A 23,622-nucleotide genomic window follows, 5' to 3' on the forward strand; every position below is an offset into this window, starting at 1 on the left:
GAGACTTCTGGTAATGGATTTACAACATTTCGAAGTAAATACTATAGTATGTGGGAAGCAGATGTTGACCTATAAGTAGGATGACTTCATGTCATGTGAGTTGCCAGTAGCCCAAAAACCCATCAGCTTTTCTCTGTAAAGTGGTCACTTTAACAGGTTACATTTCAGGAAAACCAGATCTAACTATCACACTATAAACAGATAATCACTATACAGAGAAAAAGTCTCTCTGAAATTTATGGAGTAAATTTCAGGCCAAATAAAATTAGTAATCATAGAGAGATGGTCATGTTATAAAGGTGGTCACATTGGCAGGTTCCATTGTATTTGAAATGTTCTGTCAAGATTGAATAAAGATTGAAAAAACTGCTTTAAAATATTGTTTCTGAATTTTCATTTTTCTTGAAGATATACCTTTTGTAAATAGAAGTAAGTGATTTTTTTTAGAATTCAATAATCTCAAAAGAATAATCAATACAATTTATATAAAAAATGCACATGCACACAAACTGACCTTTTCGAATCTTTTTCTGTAATCGTAAAGTATCTGTAGATTTTTTCTTTATTTCTTGTCTTACTCTTTTATATTCTGCAAATATTTGAATTAATTAAAATTTTAATTAAAAAATTGAATTATTATTATTATTATTATTATTTAATTCAGTTGGAATTAATTATTTTATGTTGAGTTATTCTCTTTTATGTTGTCTTATTCACTTTGTGTATGTACATTTGTCAGCATGATGTCCAGCCTACATATTTACATTAATTTTTAAATTAAAAATTTATTTTATGAGATCCCTGGCCATTATTTTTAATTTATTTCAAATATTAAATAATTGAAGTTTAACTAAACTAAAATCTTGGGAAGTTGACATGGAAGTTCATGAAACTTTATCTTTATGTCATTTTCTTTCTGAGTAACACATCTATTGAGTTTCACTTATCCAGGAAAGTTAGTAGAAAAAAACTGGATTGGACAATGGTAAAGCTCCCTGCACAATCTTGACCAAATCTGGGCATATGGATGTAGTGGACAAGAACCAAATAAAGGGGGGAAAGCGAAAGAAGGTCAGAGCGTTTGCCCAATGTCATTGCTGACCTAGGCTGTTTTCCATAAGGTCCTCCCTTCCTGAGAAGTCACAGAAGGTTCCTCTCCTCCCAATCATGATCCAACACCTTATTGATTGTGCACCAGATTTGGATAAGGACTTAGTGAATATTTTGTGAGGGACTGCAATGAAGGAATGCCTCACCATCAAAGAAACTTCATGACACTTTTAACAAGCTAAATTGAAAATATTTGTCTCTTGTGCAATTTAAGTCTCTCTCTCTCCAGATAGATAGCATTAGATAGTGGAGAGATGTGTCAGGCATTTTTCCAATAAATATGTTAAATATTATATTATTAAATGTGTTCAATGTTAGTTACTCAAGGTTAAATAAATCTTTGTTGTTTTAATGTTTAATTGCTTGCAAAATGAATCACTTCCAGGTCATTGTCTTTCAACTTCCTCTGTTCGCTTACTTTGAATCTCCCATATGCAACCGTTCACACATTCAAAAGGATTCCTATGAACCATAATCCACAATTAGTGCAAGATCCTAACATGGGGTTTATGCAGTTCACAACTGTGGTTTATAAAATTTTCGTAATTTGATGTTTTATAACATTATGAATTGGATTATTTAAAATCATTCTTTAAAAACAATTATATTACGCTAAACATTTTATATAGGTTAAAAAAAAAAATTACAAAAATTAACCTTTTTTCAGGCAGGTTTGGTTCTTGCTTGGTAGTCTGATAGCAAGTTAATCATGTTAGGATTATCAAAATACAAGGTAAGTCAAAAAGGTCTACCTGATTTTGAAAAATCAGTACTTGGTAGTTAATATATTTTTATGAGTAAAACTGCACATCAACACAAAGAAACTGAAAACTTTTTCTGTATCTCTCCTTCTAGACATAGTTATGTAAAATTGCTGTGGACGGAGTAGAGTAAAAATGACAGCCACACAAATGCTTAAAAAAAATTCTCCATTGCATTTGTGGGAATCCAGACTTCAACTGAAAATAATACAATTTTGTCATATATATAATTGATGATTATCATTTGATAATTGTCAACTTTTACTTGAGAACATCTCGTCTTACATGTACTCGATACCGAAATCAATGCTTTCCTGTAACCTTTTGGCTTCTTGGCCATATGCTACTGACTTTAATATAACAATTAACAGCTCGTTGAAGCAGTCGCTGCCTGTTCCTCTGATGGTTACAGTCGTCACCTGATCTTATAAGAGAAGTCGCTGCCAGCTCCTTAACCCACCACGTTTGCACTGTGCCTCCTATTTGGATTAATTCTGTTGCCAAACAGACTTATTAAGTGCCTCTTATTTGGATTAACATTGTCACCAAAATGGACTACTTAATTGCTTCCTAATAGGACTAATTTCATCAACAAAACTCAGGACAATCCTAGATTTCACCTTTATTCTCAGGATAAAGAGGTTACCACATCTACTAGCAGATCAACTAAACTTCAGGTATTTATGTCTACATGCAATATCCTGTAAACTCTCTCTCTCTCGCAACCACCTATGATGTATAGGTCGGTTATTCTGACACAGTACAATGTATATATCATGTAATCATTTTTCCTTTTCAAATAAACAATTATTAGTTGTTAAACTGGCATCTGAGTGATTCACTTGCGATTTGCCATCTCTCCAACCTCCTTCACACAAGCTATTGTATTTCAGATTGCCTCCATCCTGAATCCAATTGCCTGCACATGCAACCACTCACGTGACATAGCAACAACAACACAGACATTAAACAAAAACAGCCCGAGTTGCTGTGTGGTGTCTTCTATCGTGACATAATCATCGCTGAAGTGATGTTGACGCTTTGGTCAAGTGGTGCAGAAGCATAGAGGGTGCTTCGCGCATTGTCACACATTTTGGGTGCTCAAGTTCCATGCTAGCAAGTCTATTATCAATATTCAGTATAGTTTTTGCACCATTTATGCAAAGCAGTCACTGACAGGCAAGACAATTCATGCTTTGTACACACAGTTTCAAAAAATCACTGTCACCTGCATGTCATATCTGGACATGTTGACAGAATGGTTGATGCCACAGCTACAAGACCACCTCAATTTCATATTCAAGCATTATGATAAAAAAGCACCTCTGCACTTTCATCATAATGCTTGCACTTACTTGAACACAACCCTCCCACAACACTAAATCAGATGTGGGTGTGCCAATGACAATCGATGTTGCTTCTTGGTCACCAGATTTCAATTCTTGTGACTATTTCTTGTGGGGATACATTAAAGACACTATTTGTATCACCATTGCTTTCTAACATAACTGAGCTGAAGATATACATTGACAACATTGTAGAGACCATCCAAGCAGACATGGTGAGTAAGGTGTGGCAGAACTAGATAACCAAACAGACATGTACTATGTCATCTGCAGTGTACATATTGAGCATCTGTAGGAACCAAAAAAATTTCAAAGTTTCTACATGCATTGTTACATGTTCAAGGTATCTTCAATGATATGGGTAAAACAATTTTTCAAAATAGGGGAGAGCCTTTTGACTTACCCTGTACTTATATATTTTCTAATATGTATATCTGTAAAGTATTATTGTGTTTTATTTTGTTTTAACTTTTATAATAGATTTCTTATCTTTCTTTATCTCTAGGTTTAATATTTTTTGAATGTTTTGGTTTTACTTATTAAATTTTATAAATTATATAAATCATTCAATTAAACCTGTTGTTTTAATTGTTTTTAAAATATTTGATAGAAAAATAAAATATTTTAAAAACATTTGTTTTCTTAAAAATATTGTGTGATAGGTTCTTCTTAGCTTACTATGACTTGTTATAAAATGTTATAATTAAAAATTATGAACAAAACTATATGTTAACTTTAATTATTTATTTTTTCTTTCTTAAATAGATATGTTATGTGATAATATTTATTTCATTGTGTTTTGAAATTTATGCATTATTAATATTCTTATAATAATTGTGTGATAAAAATTAAACTTTTAGTGAACACTATTGAATTTTTTATTAAGTACTTGGCAATATTACTGAAAAAGCTGGCATAAAAAAATTCTTATTTGAGCTGAATAAAAGATAATACAGACAATGTTTATTTTTTGAAAGTTTAATCTCATAAATTAAANGCTGATACAAAAATAGTTATGAGTTAGCCGAAATATTGGTTAACAGTTATGAACTAATGTTATACAGCCAGTTTAAATTATATACATACCAAAAAAAAACAGTAGGACAACAGAGTTGCAGGTTCAGACATTTCCACAAGATGCAGGGAGCGGTTGCAAAGGAGGTGTGTTACCTTACACATGTAACCGCTCCCTGCATCTTGTAGAAATGTCTGAACCTGCAACTCTGTTGTCCTACTGTTTTTTTTTTGGTATGTATATAATTTAACCTCTGGAATAAAAATAATGAGATATACAAATCCAAGAATCTTTAAGATTCAAAAAGAGAATTAAAAGCTTTGTCTCATAATAGAGAAACATAACTCTTCTAATTCATATGTCTAAGAAAGGATAATTCTTATAATAATGAAAAATTAAAATTTTTAATAAAGTTGGTCTATTAGAATTAGTTTAGAGTTAGATGCACAGTTATTGAAAAGGAAACATGTAATTCTAAATCAATGTAAGGATATTTTGACAATTGTGATTTAATAATCCTTCAGAAGTCATACCTGTGTCAAATTGCTGCACAATTCTGATAATGTCTCATTTAAGACATTGTGCATAGGTGGTGCAGAAGTGCACTTCAGTATTTCTTATTCATAGCATACATCACCATCTACATGTATAATGATTTTAATGATTTTCCTGTTTCTAACCACTTAGTTATTTCTGAGCTCTGAATTAGGTGATATCATATCTGTGATGTAACTGCCACCACATAAATAGAAAAGTTACTGAAAATTATATTTACATCATAAGATATGTAACCTTATGATGTAAATATAATTTGTGGTAATTTTTCTATTTATTTTTAAAATGTATTTGAAACAGTAGTCTACTTTTTGCATACCCATTGCATAAATATTTTTATTTAAAAATATCATAGTTTCAATAAATTCTTAGACTTATATTAGTTTGAAAATATACCAAACAGTTTTCAGGATGCATAGATTTTCAGGATGTTTCTAGCTCTTACTCAGCTTTGACCCAGAAGGAATTAAATAGTGCTTTAAAACAAGTTGTGAGGGAATTGATAGGAAAAAAGAAAAGAGCCAGAAGAAGCTGATTATGACACTAAAACTGAGTCAGAAAAGTGAAAGATAATAGAAGATAATTGCACAATGACTCCAAACAATCAGCTGATTAGGCAGATGAATTTTTATAGAAGACAAGAATAGTAGAACACAACTAATCTGTCAAGAATGTGGTAAAAATGTCTGTATTAACTGTTTTATAGTCCTTATATGTGCCATGTGTAAAACTGAGCAACGGAAGTGGAGTGACCTATTTTTTAATTATCTAGATGTTTTATAACTGCATTTGTTCAATAAAAAGTTTTAAGATTAACTCCTCCTTCTCTTTATTCATATTTTCAAAAAATAAAAATAAATAAATATTGAAGGATATAAAATAATATTATATATGTGATGTAATAGCCACAATGCAGCCTCTCACAAAACTCTAAAAGGCATACCCACCAAAGTGTTAATGAAACTTTCATTGATCTTGATTAAATCAATATTACTGAATAAAGATATATTATTTATCTTCATATATGTTATCCAATAAATTTTTAAGAAATTTTCCAGGATCCTTATGGATTTTAGAATCGTGAATCCTATTTTGCCAGGAATTTTTAGATGTAAATTTCTACAAACATAAAGAGATTCAAACAGAAATAATAGTTTCAAAGAAAATAGTTTCACAAGGAAAAAGGAAAAAAAGGTTCCTTTAAGGTCTATTCTTTCCAAAACAGAAACAAAAATGAATTATGATAGAAATTGAAATGATGTTCTAAGAATCTTTTTAGAAATAAATTAAATATTACAAAATATAATGATGGTTATTAATTTACAATAAACAAATAAAGTGTTGCTGCCATAATCAAAGCTTTATTATATCTTTATAAGTTCAATCAGCATGAGTGCTAAGAAATAGTGAAAATAAAGAGTAACAGAGCTTTTCAAAGAAGACAGTTCAATAAAAATTTTAAAAATTTGCAATTTATAAAAATTTTCAATAAAGAAATTTAAAATAAACTTTTTGAAAGATAACATTGGAATTGAACTTAAATATAAAATTGTTTCATTTTCAATGTCCAATTCAAGTTTAAATATTACATTAATATTTACAATATGTTATTTTTAACCACATTNTAATATAAATTATTTTTAAAAATTCCTTTTAAGCTTTAAATTTAAATAAACATTGTAGAATGTATCTTTATATAATGTTATATTAAAGTATAGCTTTAATGTAACAATATATAAAATTAGTTACGTAAAAAATGTAAAAATAAAAACTATTATATTAAGGATTTACAAATGGAGTTAATCGATTGGCCTGTGAATGACTCAATTATCAATTGTTCTCTCTTAGTTAATAAACATTTTTTTGGTTATCAAAATCAACAGTATAATGTGCATTTATTTGAATTTGATTGTTTTACAAATAATAATTTTCTATTAACTGGGAATATTGAATTCCTATTTCCAATTACAAAAAATTATTAAAATCTTTATTCCACCTAAAGAATAAAATTCAATGAAAATGAAAATTTTAATTTAAATTGTCCTTAAGTATTTAAAAATAAATAGTAAGAAATGATATTTTAAATTTTACTAGCTTACTGTTTTAATATACTGACTTTTAAAATAAAATATATTTAATTATTTCATAATTTTTCACATTATTGTGATTTTTTTATTTTATGATAACAGAGCTTCACAGTAATCTATCATTGCATTCTAAAATTTCAAGTTTATCTTTCAGGGAAAATCTTTGCATTTTTTATTTGCTTCTTCTATTATGTTAAGAAGTATAGTATAGTACTGTATTTTAATTAAACAGTAATGAAGATCACAATCTTCAACAAATAACAAACAGTTAGTCTATAAATGAAGTAACAAGTACCAGAAATTGAAATTTAAACTACAGTACTGTATACAGTATTAAGTACAAGATTAAAACTAATGTTTAACATATTAAGAGTAAATAACAGATTAAAAAATTTAATTTATATTAATTCTGACTGTTGTACTAACAATTTTGTTGGAACAACATGGCTTCTAACCATTATTATCTGTTTTGTCAGTTGGCTAAGCAAATTCAAACTTACCATTATAAAGAATTTCTGATTACAATAAGTGAAAGTTTTGTACTGTTATTTAATTTATATGTTTTGGAACATGTTGATTCTGATAATATTAGTCTGATAACAATATCCACAATGGATATTGCAATAAGTAGCACTTACTGTACACAACACACACACACAAAGCCACAAACATATTCATGCATAATATTAACAAAAATAATTATAAATGAAATTTACATATAATTCAATATTAATAATTAAATTTTGACCTTTTTACATTATTATTATTATTATGACATATTTCATTTTTATTTCTGTCAAACTTATTACAAATTAGTTATTAGATACCTACAACTAATCATTTTATCTGATGAATAATAAATAAACAGGGGAGAAAAAAATCCATAAAAATATTGTTGCTATGTTTGGCAATATTCTAAAAATTGAACAATTTTATACTGGATTTTAGCTTCATAAATTTACTCTTTGTAACCTACTCTAGATGATTTACAATTTTTTTTTACAATTTTGATTGCGATTTTTGCAAAATCTTGACAAATATTCCAACATACATCAAAAACTATCCCATCAGTTTCAAATAAGTGTTTACATAAGCTGTATTCTATAAATTTTTCACATACAGTGGAAGCTGCTTAAGGTGGCCATTCTTGGGACCAAGATAAATGGTCAGTATATAGAGAACACATACATTATATCAAGCAAACACAAGCAAACTCTGTGCAATTTTTTGTAGGTTTTGTGAATTTATTTCTATTTGTGTTGACAGCTGTAGATTTATATAGCACAAGACTTAGATGACAAGTAGGATACACATTAATTTCATAAAACACTGCAATACAATACAAAAAATTTAATTTGGTAAAAATAATGTCTTATTTTTATTGAGATGTACAATAGTTGGCAATATCTGTTTGCTTCATGGATAATTTTTTTCTGCAGAATTTTGCATTCTGTCTCTTTTAACAATTTGTAGATGATTTTAAGCATTGTTGGACAATTTGCAGTAACATACAGCAAATTTTTCACACATAGCTAGCACATTTTTTCTGTAAGATTCTATAACAATACTTGTATCTTCACCATCTTTTTCATCTGCAAGAGCCAAAAGCACAATAGCTGGATTAACATTCTGAACGTCTGTTAAAATGTCATTCACTAGATCGACTGATTCTATATGATTGCAAACTTGAAGCTGTGCATCCACATTCACATATTCATTTGAACTGATCTCACTGTTATCTGACAGTTCATCAATAAGTTCCTGAAGATTGTGATAATTCTCATCAGACACATTATAGTTTGCTCATCCATATTTGTAATAAATTCATACTTGAAGCATTTTTTTATGGTTGTAGTGTGAATTTCAACCCATGATGCCTTAATCCACCATATATTTCATCAAAATGTTGACAGAGTTAGCAATTTCATTTGTAGTTTTTCCTTTCTCTGTCTTGCTATAATTGCTCATAAAAGATATTTTCTATAATTCAATTTAAATGTCCCTACTATTCCCTGATCCAAAGACTGCTGCTTTTCACTGACTACTGGATTCATGAAACTTGATAACTTCAACTTTTTCTTTCAGAGAGAGTTCTCTGTATGGTTTGGTTGGAGCCATAGTTGAAGGCTGTGGAGTTGCAGAACAGATTTTAGATGCTATCAGTAATGAATAAAACATACAAAACTACAGAATACACTTATGTATGACATATAAGAGAAAAATTTTCAGTACAATGAAAAACTGATATTTCTGGAGTTTTCTAACTTCTGTCTGAACAGTGTTGCCAGATATCTGAAAATTTTAGACTAAACAAGCATAAAATCCAGCCAAAAATTTATAATCACTAATGCCCAAGAAATTAGATATTGACCTAAAATAGCATAAAAAGGCAATTTCAGAGGTAATAAAATTATTTCTCATTTTTCAGTTTTTAGAATATTTATTTAACATTTTTAGTGATTTTTGGACTGAATTTAGTTTCTTATAGCAGTTGTAGCACTTTGAAGAGACTTCTGGTAATGGATTTACAACATTTCGAAGTAAATACTATAGTATGTGGGAAGCAGATGTTGACCTATAAGTAGGATGACTTCATGTCATGTGAGTTGCCAGTAGCCCAAAAACCCATCAGCTTTTCTCTGTAAAGTGGTCACTTTAACAGGTTACATTTCAGGAAAACCAGATCTAACTATCACACTATAAACAGATAATCACTATACAGAGAAAAAGTCTCTCTGAAATTTATGGAGTAAATTTCAGGCCAAATAAAATTAGTAATCATAGAGAGATGGTCATGTTATAAAGGTGGTCACATTGGCAGGTTCCATTGTATTTGAAATGTTCTGTCAAGATTGAATAAAGATTGAAAAAACTGCTTTAAAATATTGTTTCTGAATTTTCATTTTTCTTGAAGATATACCTTTTGTAAATAGAAGTAAGTGATTTTTTTTAGAATTCAATAATCTCAAAAGAATAATCAATACAATTTATATAAAAAATGCACATGCACACAAACTGACCTTTTCGAATCTTTTTCTGTAATCGTAAAGTATCTGTAGATTTTTTCTTTATTTCTTGTCTTACTCTTTTATATTCTGCAAATATTTGAATTAATTAAAATTTTAATTAAAAAATTGAATTATTATTATTATTATTATTATTTAATTCAGTTGGAATTAATTATTTTATGTTGAGTTATTCTCTTTTATGTTGTCTTATTCACTTTGTGTATGTACATTTGTCAGCATGATGTCCAGCCTACATATTTACATTAATTTTTAAATTAAAAATTTATTTTATGAGATCCCTGGCCATTATTTTTAATTTATTTCAAATATTAAATAATTGAAGTTTAACTAAACTAAAATCTTGGGAAGTTGACATGGAAGTTCATGAAACTTTATCTTTATGTCATTTTCTTTCTGAGTAACACATCTATTGAGTTTCACTTATCCAGGAAAGTTAGTAGAAAAAAACTGGATTGGACAATGGTAAAGCTCCCTGCACAATCTTGACCAAATCTGGGCATATGGATGTAGTGGACAAGAACCAAATAAAGGGGGGAAAGCGAAAGAAGGTCAGAGCGTTTGCCCAATGTCATTGCTGACCTAGGCTGTTTTCCATAAGGTCCTCCCTTCCTGAGAAGTCACAGAAGGTTCCTCTCCTCCCAATCATGATCCAACACCTTATTGATTGTGCACCAGATTTGGATAAGGACTTAGTGAATATTTTGTGAGGGACTGCAATGAAGGAATGCCTCACCATCAAAGAAACTTCATGACACTTTTAACAAGCTAAATTGAAAATATTTGTCTCTTGTGCAATTTAAGTCTCTCTCTCTCCAGATAGATAGCATTAGATAGTGGAGAGATGTGTCAGGCATTTTTCCAATAAATATGTTAAATATTATATTATTAAATGTGTTCAATGTTAGTTACTCAAGGTTAAATAAATCTTTGTTGTTTTAATGTTTAATTGCTTGCAAAATGAATCACTTCCAGGTCATTGTCTTTCAACTTCCTCTGTTCGCTTACTTTGAATCTCCCATATGCAACCGTTCACACATTCAAAAGGATTCCTATGAACCATAATCCACAATTAGTGCAAGATCCTAACATGGGGTTTATGCAGTTCACAACTGTGGTTTATAAAATTTTCGTAATTTGATGTTTTATAACATTATGAATTGGATTATTTAAAATCATTCTTTAAAAACAATTATATTACGCTAAACATTTTATATAGGTTAAAAAAAAAAATTACAAAAATTAACCTTTTTTCAGGCAGGTTTGGTTCTTGCTTGGTAGTCTGATAGCAAGTTAATCATGTTAGGATTATCAAAATACAAGGTAAGTCAAAAAGGTCTACCTGATTTTGAAAAATCAGTACTTGGTAGTTAATATATTTTTATGAGTAAAACTGCACATCAACACAAAGAAACTGAAAACTTTTTCTGTATCTCTCCTTCTAGACATAGTTATGTAAAATTGCTGTGGACGGAGTAGAGTAAAAATGACAGCCACACAAATGCTTAAAAAAAATTCTCCATTGCATTTGTGGGAATCCAGACTTCAACTGAAAATAATACAATTTTGTCATATATATAATTGATGATTATCATTTGATAATTGTCAACTTTTACTTGAGAACATCTCGTCTTACATGTACTCGATACCGAAATCAATGCTTTCCTGTAACCTTTTGGCTTCTTGGCCATATGCTACTGACTTTAATATAACAATTAACAGCTCGTTGAAGCAGTCGCTGCCTGTTCCTCTGATGGTTACAGTCGTCACCTGATCTTATAAGAGAAGTCGCTGCCAGCTCCTTAACCCACCACGTTTGCACTGTGCCTCCTATTTGGTTTAATTCTGTTGCCAAACAGACTTATTAAGTGCCTCTTATTTGGATTAACATTGTCACCAAAATGGACTACTTAATTGCTTCCTAATAGGACTAATTTCATCAACAAAACTCAGGACAATCCTAGATTTCACCTTTATTCTCAGGATAAAGAGGTTACCACATCTACTAGCAGATCAACTAAACTTCAGGTATTTATGTCTACATGCAATATCCTGTAAACTCTCTCTCTCTCGCAACCACCTATGATGTATAGGTCGGTTATTCTGACACAGTACAATGTATATATCATGTAATCATTTTTCCTTTTCAAATAAACAATTATTAGTTGTTAAACTGGCATCTGAGTGATTCACTTGCGATTTGCCATCTCTCCAACCTCCTTCACACAAGCTATTGTATTTCAGATTGCCTCCATCCTGAATCCAATTGCCTGCACATGCAACCACTCACGTGACATAGCAACAACAACACAGACATTAAACAAAAACAGCCCGAGTTGCTGTGTGGTGTCTTCTATCGTGACATAATCATCGCTGAAGTGATGTTGACGCTTTGGTCAAGTGGTGCAGAAGCATAGAGGGTGCTTCGCGCATTGTCACACATTTTGGGTGCTCAAGTTCCATGCTAGCAAGTCTATTATCAATATTCAGTATAGTTTTTGCACCATTTATGCAAAGCAGTCACTGACAGGCAAGACAATTCATGCTTTGTACACACAGTTTCAAAAAATCACTGTCACCTGCATGTCATATCTGGACATGTTGACAGAATGGTTGATGCCACAGCTACAAGACCACCTCAATTTCATATTCAAGCATTATGATAAAAAAGCACCTCTGCACTTTCATCATAATGCTTGCACTTACTTGAACACAACCCTCCCACAACACTAAATCAGATGTGGGTGTGCCAATGACAATCGATGTTGCTTCTTGGTCACCAGATTTCAATTCTTGTGACTATTTCTTGTGGGGATACATTAAAGACACTATTTGTATCACCATTGCTTTCTAACATAACTGAGCTGAAGATATACATTGACAACATTGTAGAGACCATCCAAGCAGACATGGTGAGTAAGGTGTGGCAGAACTAGATAACCAAACAGACATGTACTATGTCATCTGCAGTGTACATATTGAGCATCTGTAGGAACCAAAAAAATTTCAAAGTTTCTACATGCATTGTTACATGTTCAAGGTATCTTCAATGATATGGGTAAAACAATTTTTCAAAATAGGGGAGAGCCTTTTGACTTACCCTGTACTTATATATTTTCTAATATGTATATCTGTAAAGTATTATTGTGTTTTATTTTGTTTTAACTTTTATAATAGATTTCTTATCTTTCTTTATCTCTAGGTTTAATATTTTTTGAATGTTTTGGTTTTACTTATTAAATTTTATAAATTATATAAATCATTCAATTAAACCTGTTGTTTTAATTGTTTTTAAAATATTTGATAGAAAAATAAAATATTTTAAAAACATTTGTTTTCTTAAAAATATTGTGTGATAGGTTCTTCTTAGCTTACTATGACTTGTTATAAAATGTTATAATTAAAAATTATGAACAAAACTATATGTTAACTTTAATTATTTATTTTTTCTTTCTTAAATAGATATGTTATGTGATAATATTTATTTCATTGTGTTTTGAAATTTATGCATTATTAATATTCTTATAATAATTGTGTGATAAAAATTAAACTTTTAGTGAACACTATTGAATTTTTTATTAAGTACTTGGCAATATTACTGAAAAAGCTGGCATAAAAAAATTCTTATTTGAGCTGAATAAAAGATAATACAGACAATGTTTATTTTTTGAAAGTTTAATCTCATAAATTAAAACATTCAAGATTAGCTTTATAATTTATATATGTATAAATGAAATCATAATTCATACACATTAATTCTAACATTTTATATTATTTTTATATAGCTAATTTAATTTCATAAGCAAATCTTATAACACTTTTAATATAACTAACTTCTAAAAATTAAGCTAATTAAGTTATCATCATCATAAAAGTCGAATTTCACTTAACATTACAATGAATAAACTAACACTTAATGAAATATGATGAAAATATTGGGTTGTTCGAAAAGTAAGTTTGTTTTTCTTTTCTGTGGAAAAAACTTTTACTTGAGAACATCTCGTCTTACATGTACTCGATACCGAAATCAATGCTTTCCTGTAACCTTTTGGCTTCTTGGCCATATGCTACTGACTTTAATATAACAATTAACAGCTCGTTGAAGCAGTCGCTGCCTGTTCCTCTGATGGTTACAGTCGTCACCTGATCTTATAAGAGAAGTCGCTGCCAGCTCCTTAACCCACCACGTTTGCACTGTGCCTCCTATTTGGTTTAATTCTGTTGCCAAACAGACTTATTAAGTGCCTCTTATTTGGATTAACATTGTCACCAAAATGGACTACTTAATTGCTTCCTAATAGGACTAATTTCATCAACAAACCTCAGGACAATCCTAGATTTCACCTTTATTCTCAGGATAAAGAGGTTACCACATCTACTAGCAGATCAACTAAACTTCAGGTATTTATGTCTACATGCAATATCCTGTAAACTCTCTCTCTCTCGCAACCACCTATGATGTATAGGTCGGTTATTCTGACACAGTACAATGTATATATCATGTAATCATTTTTCCTTTTCAAATAAACAATTATTAGTTGTTAAACTGGCATCTGAGTGATTCACTTGCGATTTGCCATCTCTCCAACCTCCTTCACACAAGCTATTGTATTTCAGATTGCCTCCATCCTGAATCCAATTGCCTGCACATGCAACCACTCACGTGACATAGCAACAACAACACAGACATTAAACAAAAACAGCCCGAGTTGCTGTGTGGTGTCTTCTATCGTGACATAATCATCGCTGAAGTGATGTTGACGCTTTGGTCAAGTGGTGCAGAAGCATAGAGGGTGCTTCGCGCATTGTCACACATTTTGGGTGCTCAAGTTCCATGCTAGCAAGTCTATTATCAATNTTGAATTTTTCAATTAAAAAATATCTATATATTCATTTCAATTTTTTATCAACTTCTTGAAGTGCTGTTCAGTATACTGTCAAGAAATTGTATATATATATTTATTTTAAAAAGGACATGTATGTGTACTAGTTAGCATCCCTTTACTAAATGTCATGCAATTTGGGTAGAATATATCATTATATTTTAATCTTTTTATTTTGTATTTTATGGGGTATTGTTAAATTTTACTTTGGGAGAAGGCCTTTCATGCTAAATGGCATTGCTTTTTTGTATCAATACAGTCAAATCTTGGGTTACAAACACCTGTTTACAAACAAAATTTTGACCTTTATACTTGCCCCAGTTGCCATACAATAACTCGGTTGCCAAACAAGCTACTCAGCAAGAGTCGTCCACAGATGGTCAACTCCCTACACTTCCTGTGTTCCTAAAGAAAGTCAATGGCCCAACCAATCAATGACAGGATTACAGATTCAGAAATTAATGGCACCAAGATCACCTCAGGTCACATAATGGATCATTGATGATGTCGCTATTTAAATTACATTTAAATCCATATATGGAAAAGATACTATTTCCATTTTTCAGTGCATGTCGCAGTTAAATTTAAATCAAAATTAATTAATAAAAACCACATTAATTGACATTCACATATAAATTAAAAATGAGATCAATTGAAACAAAATATTTCAGAAAGTGTGGATAAAGGACTTGTCCATTTTGGCAAGTTGAGTCTATTTATATCACTTCTTTGTGAAGTGTTAGTTTTGTTTGCAGTTTCAGTTGGAAGTGTCAGAACATTTTGCTTTTAATATATATATAATAAATATAGGTATAGATATAGATAAAGTAATATTATATTGCATTTATAGGCATTTTATGTATAAAATACAGCTAAAAAAGTAAAGAAAGATTTGTTTGGGGTCTGGAATGGATTAATTCATTTTACATTGGGAAAATCCATTTCTTATGGAAAAATTTGTTTCTGTCTGAGAACAAATTGGTTTCCCAACAACTTTTAGGAATGAATTAAGTTCATAAACCAAAGTTTGACTGTAATTGAATAAATTAGAAAACCATTAAGGGCAATAAATAGTTTAATGGGTTTGAAACATTTACTTCTGGTGTCAATTGTTAAGCAAATAATTGTCCATTTTTCATTAGTTAAATAGAATCATTCAATTCACACCCCAAAAGCAATCATTTTATTATTTTACATGATATAAAGGCTATAAGGGAAATAGACCTTGCAGTAAGAATATCAATTAAATATAAAGTTATTTTTTCAAAAATTAGTTAAAAAGTGAACAATAGACAGTGCTGAGATCAGCATTGCCACTTCCATGTCATCAACTCATTTATTTATATATATATAATTAGTAAAGTAGCATAGAATTATTTTTACAATTTAATTTAATTTTACATTAAAATGGTGTGACTTTAAAAGTTAAAATAAAGAAAATTAGATTCATTAATACAATTCTAATTTTATTTCGTTTAATCACAAATAAAATATCAAATGCATATAAATGCACACATTGTCCTGCAAAAATTATAGGCATTTTAAACTTTAATTAAGGAAAAGTCTTGTAAAATCTACAACATAATTTGCTCATGTAAAGCTGGACAATTGGGAACCTTTTTTGCCAATTCTTAACAGTCAAGTCCACTCTCTGTCGATTACACTTATGAGTTTCTCTGAATAATCAACTGTTTTTATGAGGGAATAAATTAAAACTTATATCAAGCTCCCGTGTGATTTTGGAATTTCAATTTAGAATTCAATTCAGAAGCTTTGATTTTCCTATTGCTATTCATCTTTACTTTTGACAATATACAAGAATAATTCAAATGACCCAGATAAAATACTTTTGTTTTTAAACACCAGATGGTGTGCACCCAATAAAAAATGCAAATATACAGTTCACAAAAATTATTGCAAAAACGCAAAGAATCTTCCACTCATGCATATAGGATGACCTAGGTTTTTAAAGCAGTGAAAAATGAATAAAAACCTTGTCTTATAAGCAAGTAAATATGGTAATTTAAATATTATAATAAAATTAAAATATTAAAATATGGATTAATTTTAGAACTAACTTACCTTGCATATGATTTGAATTTTGTTTCAACACTACGATGTCTCAAACATAATCTAGTCAGTGCCGATCCAATATCTTTAGTAGCACCTAAAATAATTTTTATTTAAACAAAATATATTAATTCAATTTAACTTACTTAAGTTTTTTATTTAATTAAAAATAAAAAATATCTTATGAATTGACTGATTTACAATTCTAAGTTAATCAATGTTTGAAAAATTAGTCAATTAAATGTTTTATAATACAATATCATTAAAAAAATATATTAAAATATGGGAATAGTTCTCAAAATTTTCTTCCACAAGATTGGTATGATTGTGGCTCTTAAGTCAAATATAATAGAAAGTTTCCAATAAAACGATTTATAAATTTTCTTTAAAAATAATAACTTTAACACCTTATAAATCCAGCAAAAACTCTTTATATTCCAAAATAATTGTAAAAAACGATTGAGTCAAACTTTTTTCTATTCTTCTTATGTAAGAAATGTAAATTACACAAAAAAATTATATTTTTCTTTCACTTCTGACTTTTGGATATTATATAATTTCAATAAATTTTTAAAACATTAAACCAATAATGATTAAAAAATTAAAGCTAAAAATGGTATAAAAAGAAATCAGTTTGCAGAGAAAAATACTTTTTATTTACATTACTAACAAGCTCCCCATTTCACCTATGAAAGGCCTCTTCAGTGGGGATAATCGTACACAGTTCATGCTCCAACAATCAACTCATTAATAAGAGCCACTTATATAGTTTACAAAAAATTCCCAGCATTATGCTGTTAACATTCCTGTATTTAAATTTACATTATTGTTCTGCATAATTATAGCGAAGTGTTCTTTTACCTTCTGTTTTACACTGTTTTTTTCTCTAAAAATAATTTTTTATTTATTAGTATTAATCTGACAATTATTACTATTACAGTGTTGGAAGACAGGAGAATTACTAATTTTTAACCTTACAGCAGCCAGATGTTCCTTCAGTCTAATCTTCAGCCATTGCTTTGTTTCACCAATGTAAAAACTAGGGTTATTATATGTTAACGTTTAATGTTTTAAAAATTTATTGAAATTATATAATATCCAAAAGTTAGAAGTGAAAGAAAAATATAATTTTTTCGTGTAATTTACATTTATGTAAGAAAAATATAAAAAATCTTTAATTTTAGTATTTTTTGTCATATTAAATGACCTTCTTCAGGCCATGACAATTTTGTGTTTGTAACCTAAAGATCATTTAATAAGACCAAAAACATTAAAATTAAAGAATTTTTGCTGTATTTATAAAAGTGTTATAGTTGTTATTTGAGAACTTGTCCATTTTTTTAAAGTCATTTGAATTAGATTTGTTTACTGAATTCAAAGTATAGTAAGTTACATAAATGAAATACTATAAATATTTCAGTTATGTAACCTATGTAATATTTCATTCATTTATAATATGAATAAGGTAGAAAAATATGAAGGAATTTGCAGTTTCAATCAATAAAAATAATAATAAGAATCTAAATACAAGTAAATTAAATTAGTGCAAACTATTTGAAGTTAAAAAAAGTTTTAATGTTTCAAGAAAGATGACATACAAAATATGAGTTCAGATAACAAACAAATCAGTTTACACAATATCATCAATCTGATTTGTTAATGTTATTACATTTATTGTGTTATTCTTTATTATAATAAAATAGTCAAAATATTTTCAAAATTCTTATGCAAAACTTTCTCATTAAATCAAACAATGAAAAAAAATTAGCAAAAATTAGCAAAACAGTTATTAACAATGAAAAAAAGGCAAGAATCCAGAGCAAGCAACTTGGCCTAAGTACCTAGAAAAAATTTGATGATATAGCATAGAATTATTTTTACAATTTAATTTAATTTTACATTAAAATGGTGTGACTTTAAAAGTTAAAATAAAGAAAATTAGATTCATTAATACAATTCTAATTTTATTTCGTTTAATCACAAATAAAATATCAAATGCATATAAATGCACACATTGTCCTGCAAAAATTATAGGCATTTTAAACTTTAATTAAGGAAAAGTCTTGTAAAATCTACAACATAATTTGCTCATGTAAAGCTGGACAATTGGGAACCTTTTTTGCCAATTCTTAACAGTCAAGTCCACTCTCTGTCGATTACACTTATGAGTTTCTCTGAATAATCAACTGTTTTTATGAGGGAATAAATTAAAACTTATATCAAGCTCCCGTGTGATTTTGGAATTTCAATTTAGAATTCAATTCAGAAGCTTTGATTTTCCTATTGCTATTCATCTTTACTTTTGACAATATACAAGAATAATTCAAATGACCCAGATAAAATACTTTTGTTTTTAAACACCAGATGGTGTGCACCCAATAAAAAATGCAAATATACAGTTCACAAAAATTATTGCAAAAACGCAAAGAATCTTCCACTCATGCATATAGGATGACCTAGGTTTTTAAAGCAGTGAAAAATGAATAAAAACCTTGTCTTATAAGCAAGTAAATATGGTAATTTAAATATTATAATAAAATTAAAATATTAAAATATGGATTAATTTTAGAACTAACTTACCTTGCATATGATTTGAATTTTGTTTCAACACTACGATGTCTCAAACATAATCTAGTCAGTGCCGATCCAATATCTTTAGTAGCACCTAAAATAATTTTTATTTAAACAAAATATATTAATTCAATTTAACTTACTTAAGTTTTTTATTTAATTAAAAATAAAAAATATCTTATGAATTGACTGATTTACAATTCTAAGTTAATCAATGTTTGAAAAATTAGTCAATTAAATGTTTTATAATACAATATCATTAAAAAAATATATTAAAATATGGGAATAGTTCTCAAAATTTTCTTCCACAAGATTGGTATGATTGTGGCTCTTAAGTCAAATATAATAGAAAGTTTCCAATAAAACGATTTATAAATTTTCTTTAAAAATAATAACTTTAACACCTTATAAATCCAGCAAAAACTCTTTATATTCCAAAATAATTGTAAAAAACGATTGAGTCAAACTTTTTTCTATTCTTCTTATGTAAGAAATGTAAATTACACAAAAAAATTATATTTTTCTTTCACTTCTGACTTTTGGATATTATATAATTTCAATAAATTTTTAAAACATTAAACCAATAATGATTAAAAAATTAAAGCTAAAAATGGTATAAAAAGAAATCAGTTTGCAGAGAAAAATACTTTTTATTTACATTACTAACAAGCTCCCCATTTCACCTATGAAAGGCCTCTTCAGTGGGGATAATCGTACACAGTTCATGCTCCAACAATCAACTCATTAATAAGAGCCACTTATATAGTTTACAAAAAATTCCCAGCATTATGCTGTTAACATTCCTGTATTTAAATTTACATTATTGTTCTGCATAATTATAGCGAAGTGTTCTTTTACCTTCTGTTTTACACTGTTTTTTTCTCTAAAAATAATTTTTTATTTATTAGTATTAATCTGACAATTATTACTATTACAGTGTTGGAAGACAGGAGAATTACTAATTTTTAACCTTACAGCAGCCAGATGTTCCTTCAGTCTAATCTTCAGCCATTGCTTTGTTTCACCAATGTAAAAACTAGGGTTATTATATGTTAACGTTTAATGTTTTAAAAATTTATTGAAATTATATAATATCCAAAAGTTAGAAGTGAAAGAAAAATATAATTTTTTCGTGTAATTTACATTTATGTAAGAAAAATATAAAAAATCTTTAATTTTAGTATTTTTTGTCATATTAAATGACCTTCTTCAGGCCATGACAATTTTGTGTTTGTAACCTAAAGATCATTTAATAAGACCAAAAACATTAAAATTAAAGAATTTTTGCTGTATTTATAAAAGTGTTATAGTTGTTATTTGAGAACTTGTCCATTTTTTTAAAGTCATTTGAATTAGATTTGTTTACTGAATTCAAAGTATAGTAAGTTACATAAATGAAATACTATAAATATTTCAGTTATGTAACCTATGTAATATTTCATTCATTTATAATATGAATAAGGTAGAAAAATATGAAGGAATTTGCAGTTTCAATCAATAAAAATAATAATAAGAATCTAAATACAAGTAAATTAAATTAGTGCAAACTATTTGAAGTTAAAAAAAGTTTTAATGTTTCAAGAAAGATGACATACAAAATATGAGTTCAGATAACAAACAAATCAGTTTACACAATATCATCAATCTGATTTGTTAATGTTATTACATTTATTGTGTTATTCTTTATTATAATAAAATAGTCAAAATATTTTCAAAATTCTTATGCAAAACTTTCTCATTAAATCAAACAATGAAAAAAAATTAGCAAAAATTAGCAAAACAGTTATTAACAATGAAAAAAAGGCAAGAATCCAGAGCAAGCAACTTGGCCTAAGTACCTAGAAAAAATTTGATGATATAATTAACATTAATATTTTTGAAACATCAGTAAATATTTTGTTGCAATTCAAAAAACTTCAATAAAAATTAATTCATGTTTAAATTCTAATTTTATCACAGATATTTATTAATCTACATCAATTTCAAAAATATACAACTTACAATAATTAAAGTCTGTTTAAAATTCTCAGGAACTGACAACAATTCTGATTAATTACAAAACTAAATCTAATAAATATAAAATCAAAGAACAATAATAAAAAAATGTAAAAGAAAAAAAATAAAAAAATAAAAATGTAAAAGTTCTGTTGTAGATCTTAATGTGTTTACTTTTTCTTAATTTGAAAAAGTAAACACATTAAGATCTACAACAGAACTTTACCATATCTTTAATTTACTACATCTATAACATTAGTTAAAAAAAAAAAAATCTCTTCAATCTCACTCCTTCGTAGTTTTCTCAGCTACTTTCCCTACCAATCCTGTTTTCCTTTGATATATCTTTGATAATATTCAATTCTTCTGTCAAAATGTTTCAATTTAATTTATAAATTACATGTATCCCTTGTATAACACAGTAGTTACATTCCAAAAAAGTACATTGTTATGCAAATCCATGCTATACAAAACAAAGAACTAATGCAAAACATACAGTTATGTTCCAGAAGTTAGCAAAAGTATACTATTCTTTTTCATTACTAAGAGAAATATGTTTATTTAAACAATAGATAATTTATTTCCAATGAATAATTAATTAACATTCACAATTAAAAGTAGTGTATTGCGTGTTAATATTAATTTTAGTTAAACGAGGGCATTTTCTTTTTACAAAGTATCATTGTCATCTCAACTTTTTTGGTGATCTTGATCAGAAGTATCAGCAACATTTTCACATTTTTTTATTTTTATCATAAAAATTTTTTATGGATGACAAAATAAAAATATGTTATTAATCAAAAATTTGTTCTGGCAGGTTGCATTTGATCAGTTGAAGCAAGCAACTTTCTCCAGAATTTGTGTTAGAGTACTGAGATACCACTGTATTTCATTTATCATTTTACAAATGATTGCTTACCTACAGTTAAAAAAGTTTAATAGCACTTATCTAGAAATGTTTAAATAAGCTTTACTAAATACAAAGATTAATTTATAAAAACAAAACACAGTAGGTCTTAATAGCTAAAATCTGAAAGCAATGATGACACCTGACTGATAGGAAAGCTAGGACAAGAAAGAAAAAACATTGCACTATCAGTTTTCATTAATTAAAGTAAACATGATAAAAGGCACAAAACAAATTAAAAAATTCAGTAGTCTAAAATCTGTGGGCAAATCTGAGACAATATGCATGCTTGCTTGAATAAAAAAAATTGAACAACAGAGTTTACACTTAAAAATTGTGAAATTTTGTACGGAGACTTTCCAAAACTATGTTAGAGCTAAACTGGAAGTTGTGTTGTACGGGGATATCCCCAATTTTCAAACTGTGTTAGATTGAAACTGTGTTGTAGAAGTACCATGTTGTATGAGGGATACCTGTACTTTAAAACTTATTGAATAATCTTGAATAAATATTAAAGCAATTTTGTAACTTTTTAACTTGTCACTTGAGTAATCTGCATGCTATGAGTATAGGTTTACAGTATGCAGATTATAAAATATGTAATTGAAAAAACAAGCATTCAATTTATTGATATCTACTATATTGATTTGACATTATACAAATAAGTTTTGTGCTTTCTGAGATTAAGAAGTAATTTCAAAGATTAAGATTTCAATCATATTTTTATTTAAACAATGAAATTTTGTGCATCTTGATCTTTTTATCACCTCACTAAGACAGCACTAGTTACCAATAGTATTATTTTTTGCATTCATCAACTAAACAAATAGTAGACTGGATGATGTTCTGAAATCTGTTATAGATTTCAGAACAGTCAACCATTATCATCTGATTTGACCATCTGCATTCAAATGTCTTGTCTACTACCTCTAGGAAGCATCATAAATGAAAATGGTAAATCTGTACTAGAGAAGGCATTTTGCATTATGCAGTTCACAAAGTCTGAATCATTCATCATTGTGTAACATGAGTAACATAATTTGCAGGAATTGAAGAATTGTGGATGCTGTGATAATGGATTTACTGTAGTAAACATAGGAAGAAATTATATCTTCTAAAAGCTGGAACTACTCAGAATAAACAACACAACACTTTACATACATGTTCTAGTGTGTTGAAATACATATGTAAGGTCTGTTGTTAATGCAGAAGAATTTGAGTATCGGTTGGATGTATGCCATGAGGTGCACACATTCAGAAATTGTAATGGGAAAATGAAGAAGTTGGATAGTTTTC

General features: G+C 28.4%; 1 protein-coding gene across 1 annotated transcript in view; it reads right to left on the reverse strand.

Moving 5' to 3' along the window:
- Positions 1-23,622, reverse strand: part of LOC111614597 — an 89,700-nt gene that overhangs the window by 39,620 nt on the left and 26,458 nt on the right. Inside the window, exons 5-11 of the mRNA XM_023355967.1 lie at positions 19,434-19,518; positions 17,832-17,892; positions 17,715-17,739; positions 16,866-16,950; positions 8,762-8,828; positions 8,387-8,635; positions 515-584 (exon numbers count right to left, since the gene is read on the reverse strand). Coding sequence (XP_023211735.1) covers positions 515-584; positions 8,387-8,635; positions 8,762-8,828; positions 16,866-16,950; positions 17,715-17,739; positions 17,832-17,892; positions 19,434-19,518 — 642 coding nt within the window. The remainder of the gene's footprint in view (positions 1-514; positions 585-8,386; positions 8,636-8,761; positions 8,829-16,865; positions 16,951-17,714; positions 17,740-17,831; positions 17,893-19,433; positions 19,519-23,622) is intronic.

Source organism: Centruroides sculpturatus, unplaced genomic scaffold (assembly GCF_000671375.1).
Source record: "Centruroides sculpturatus isolate CEXI.00-Female unplaced genomic scaffold, Cexi_2.0 scaffold768, whole genome shotgun sequence".
NCBI lineage: Eukaryota > Metazoa > Arthropoda > Arachnida > Scorpiones > Buthidae > Centruroides > Centruroides sculpturatus.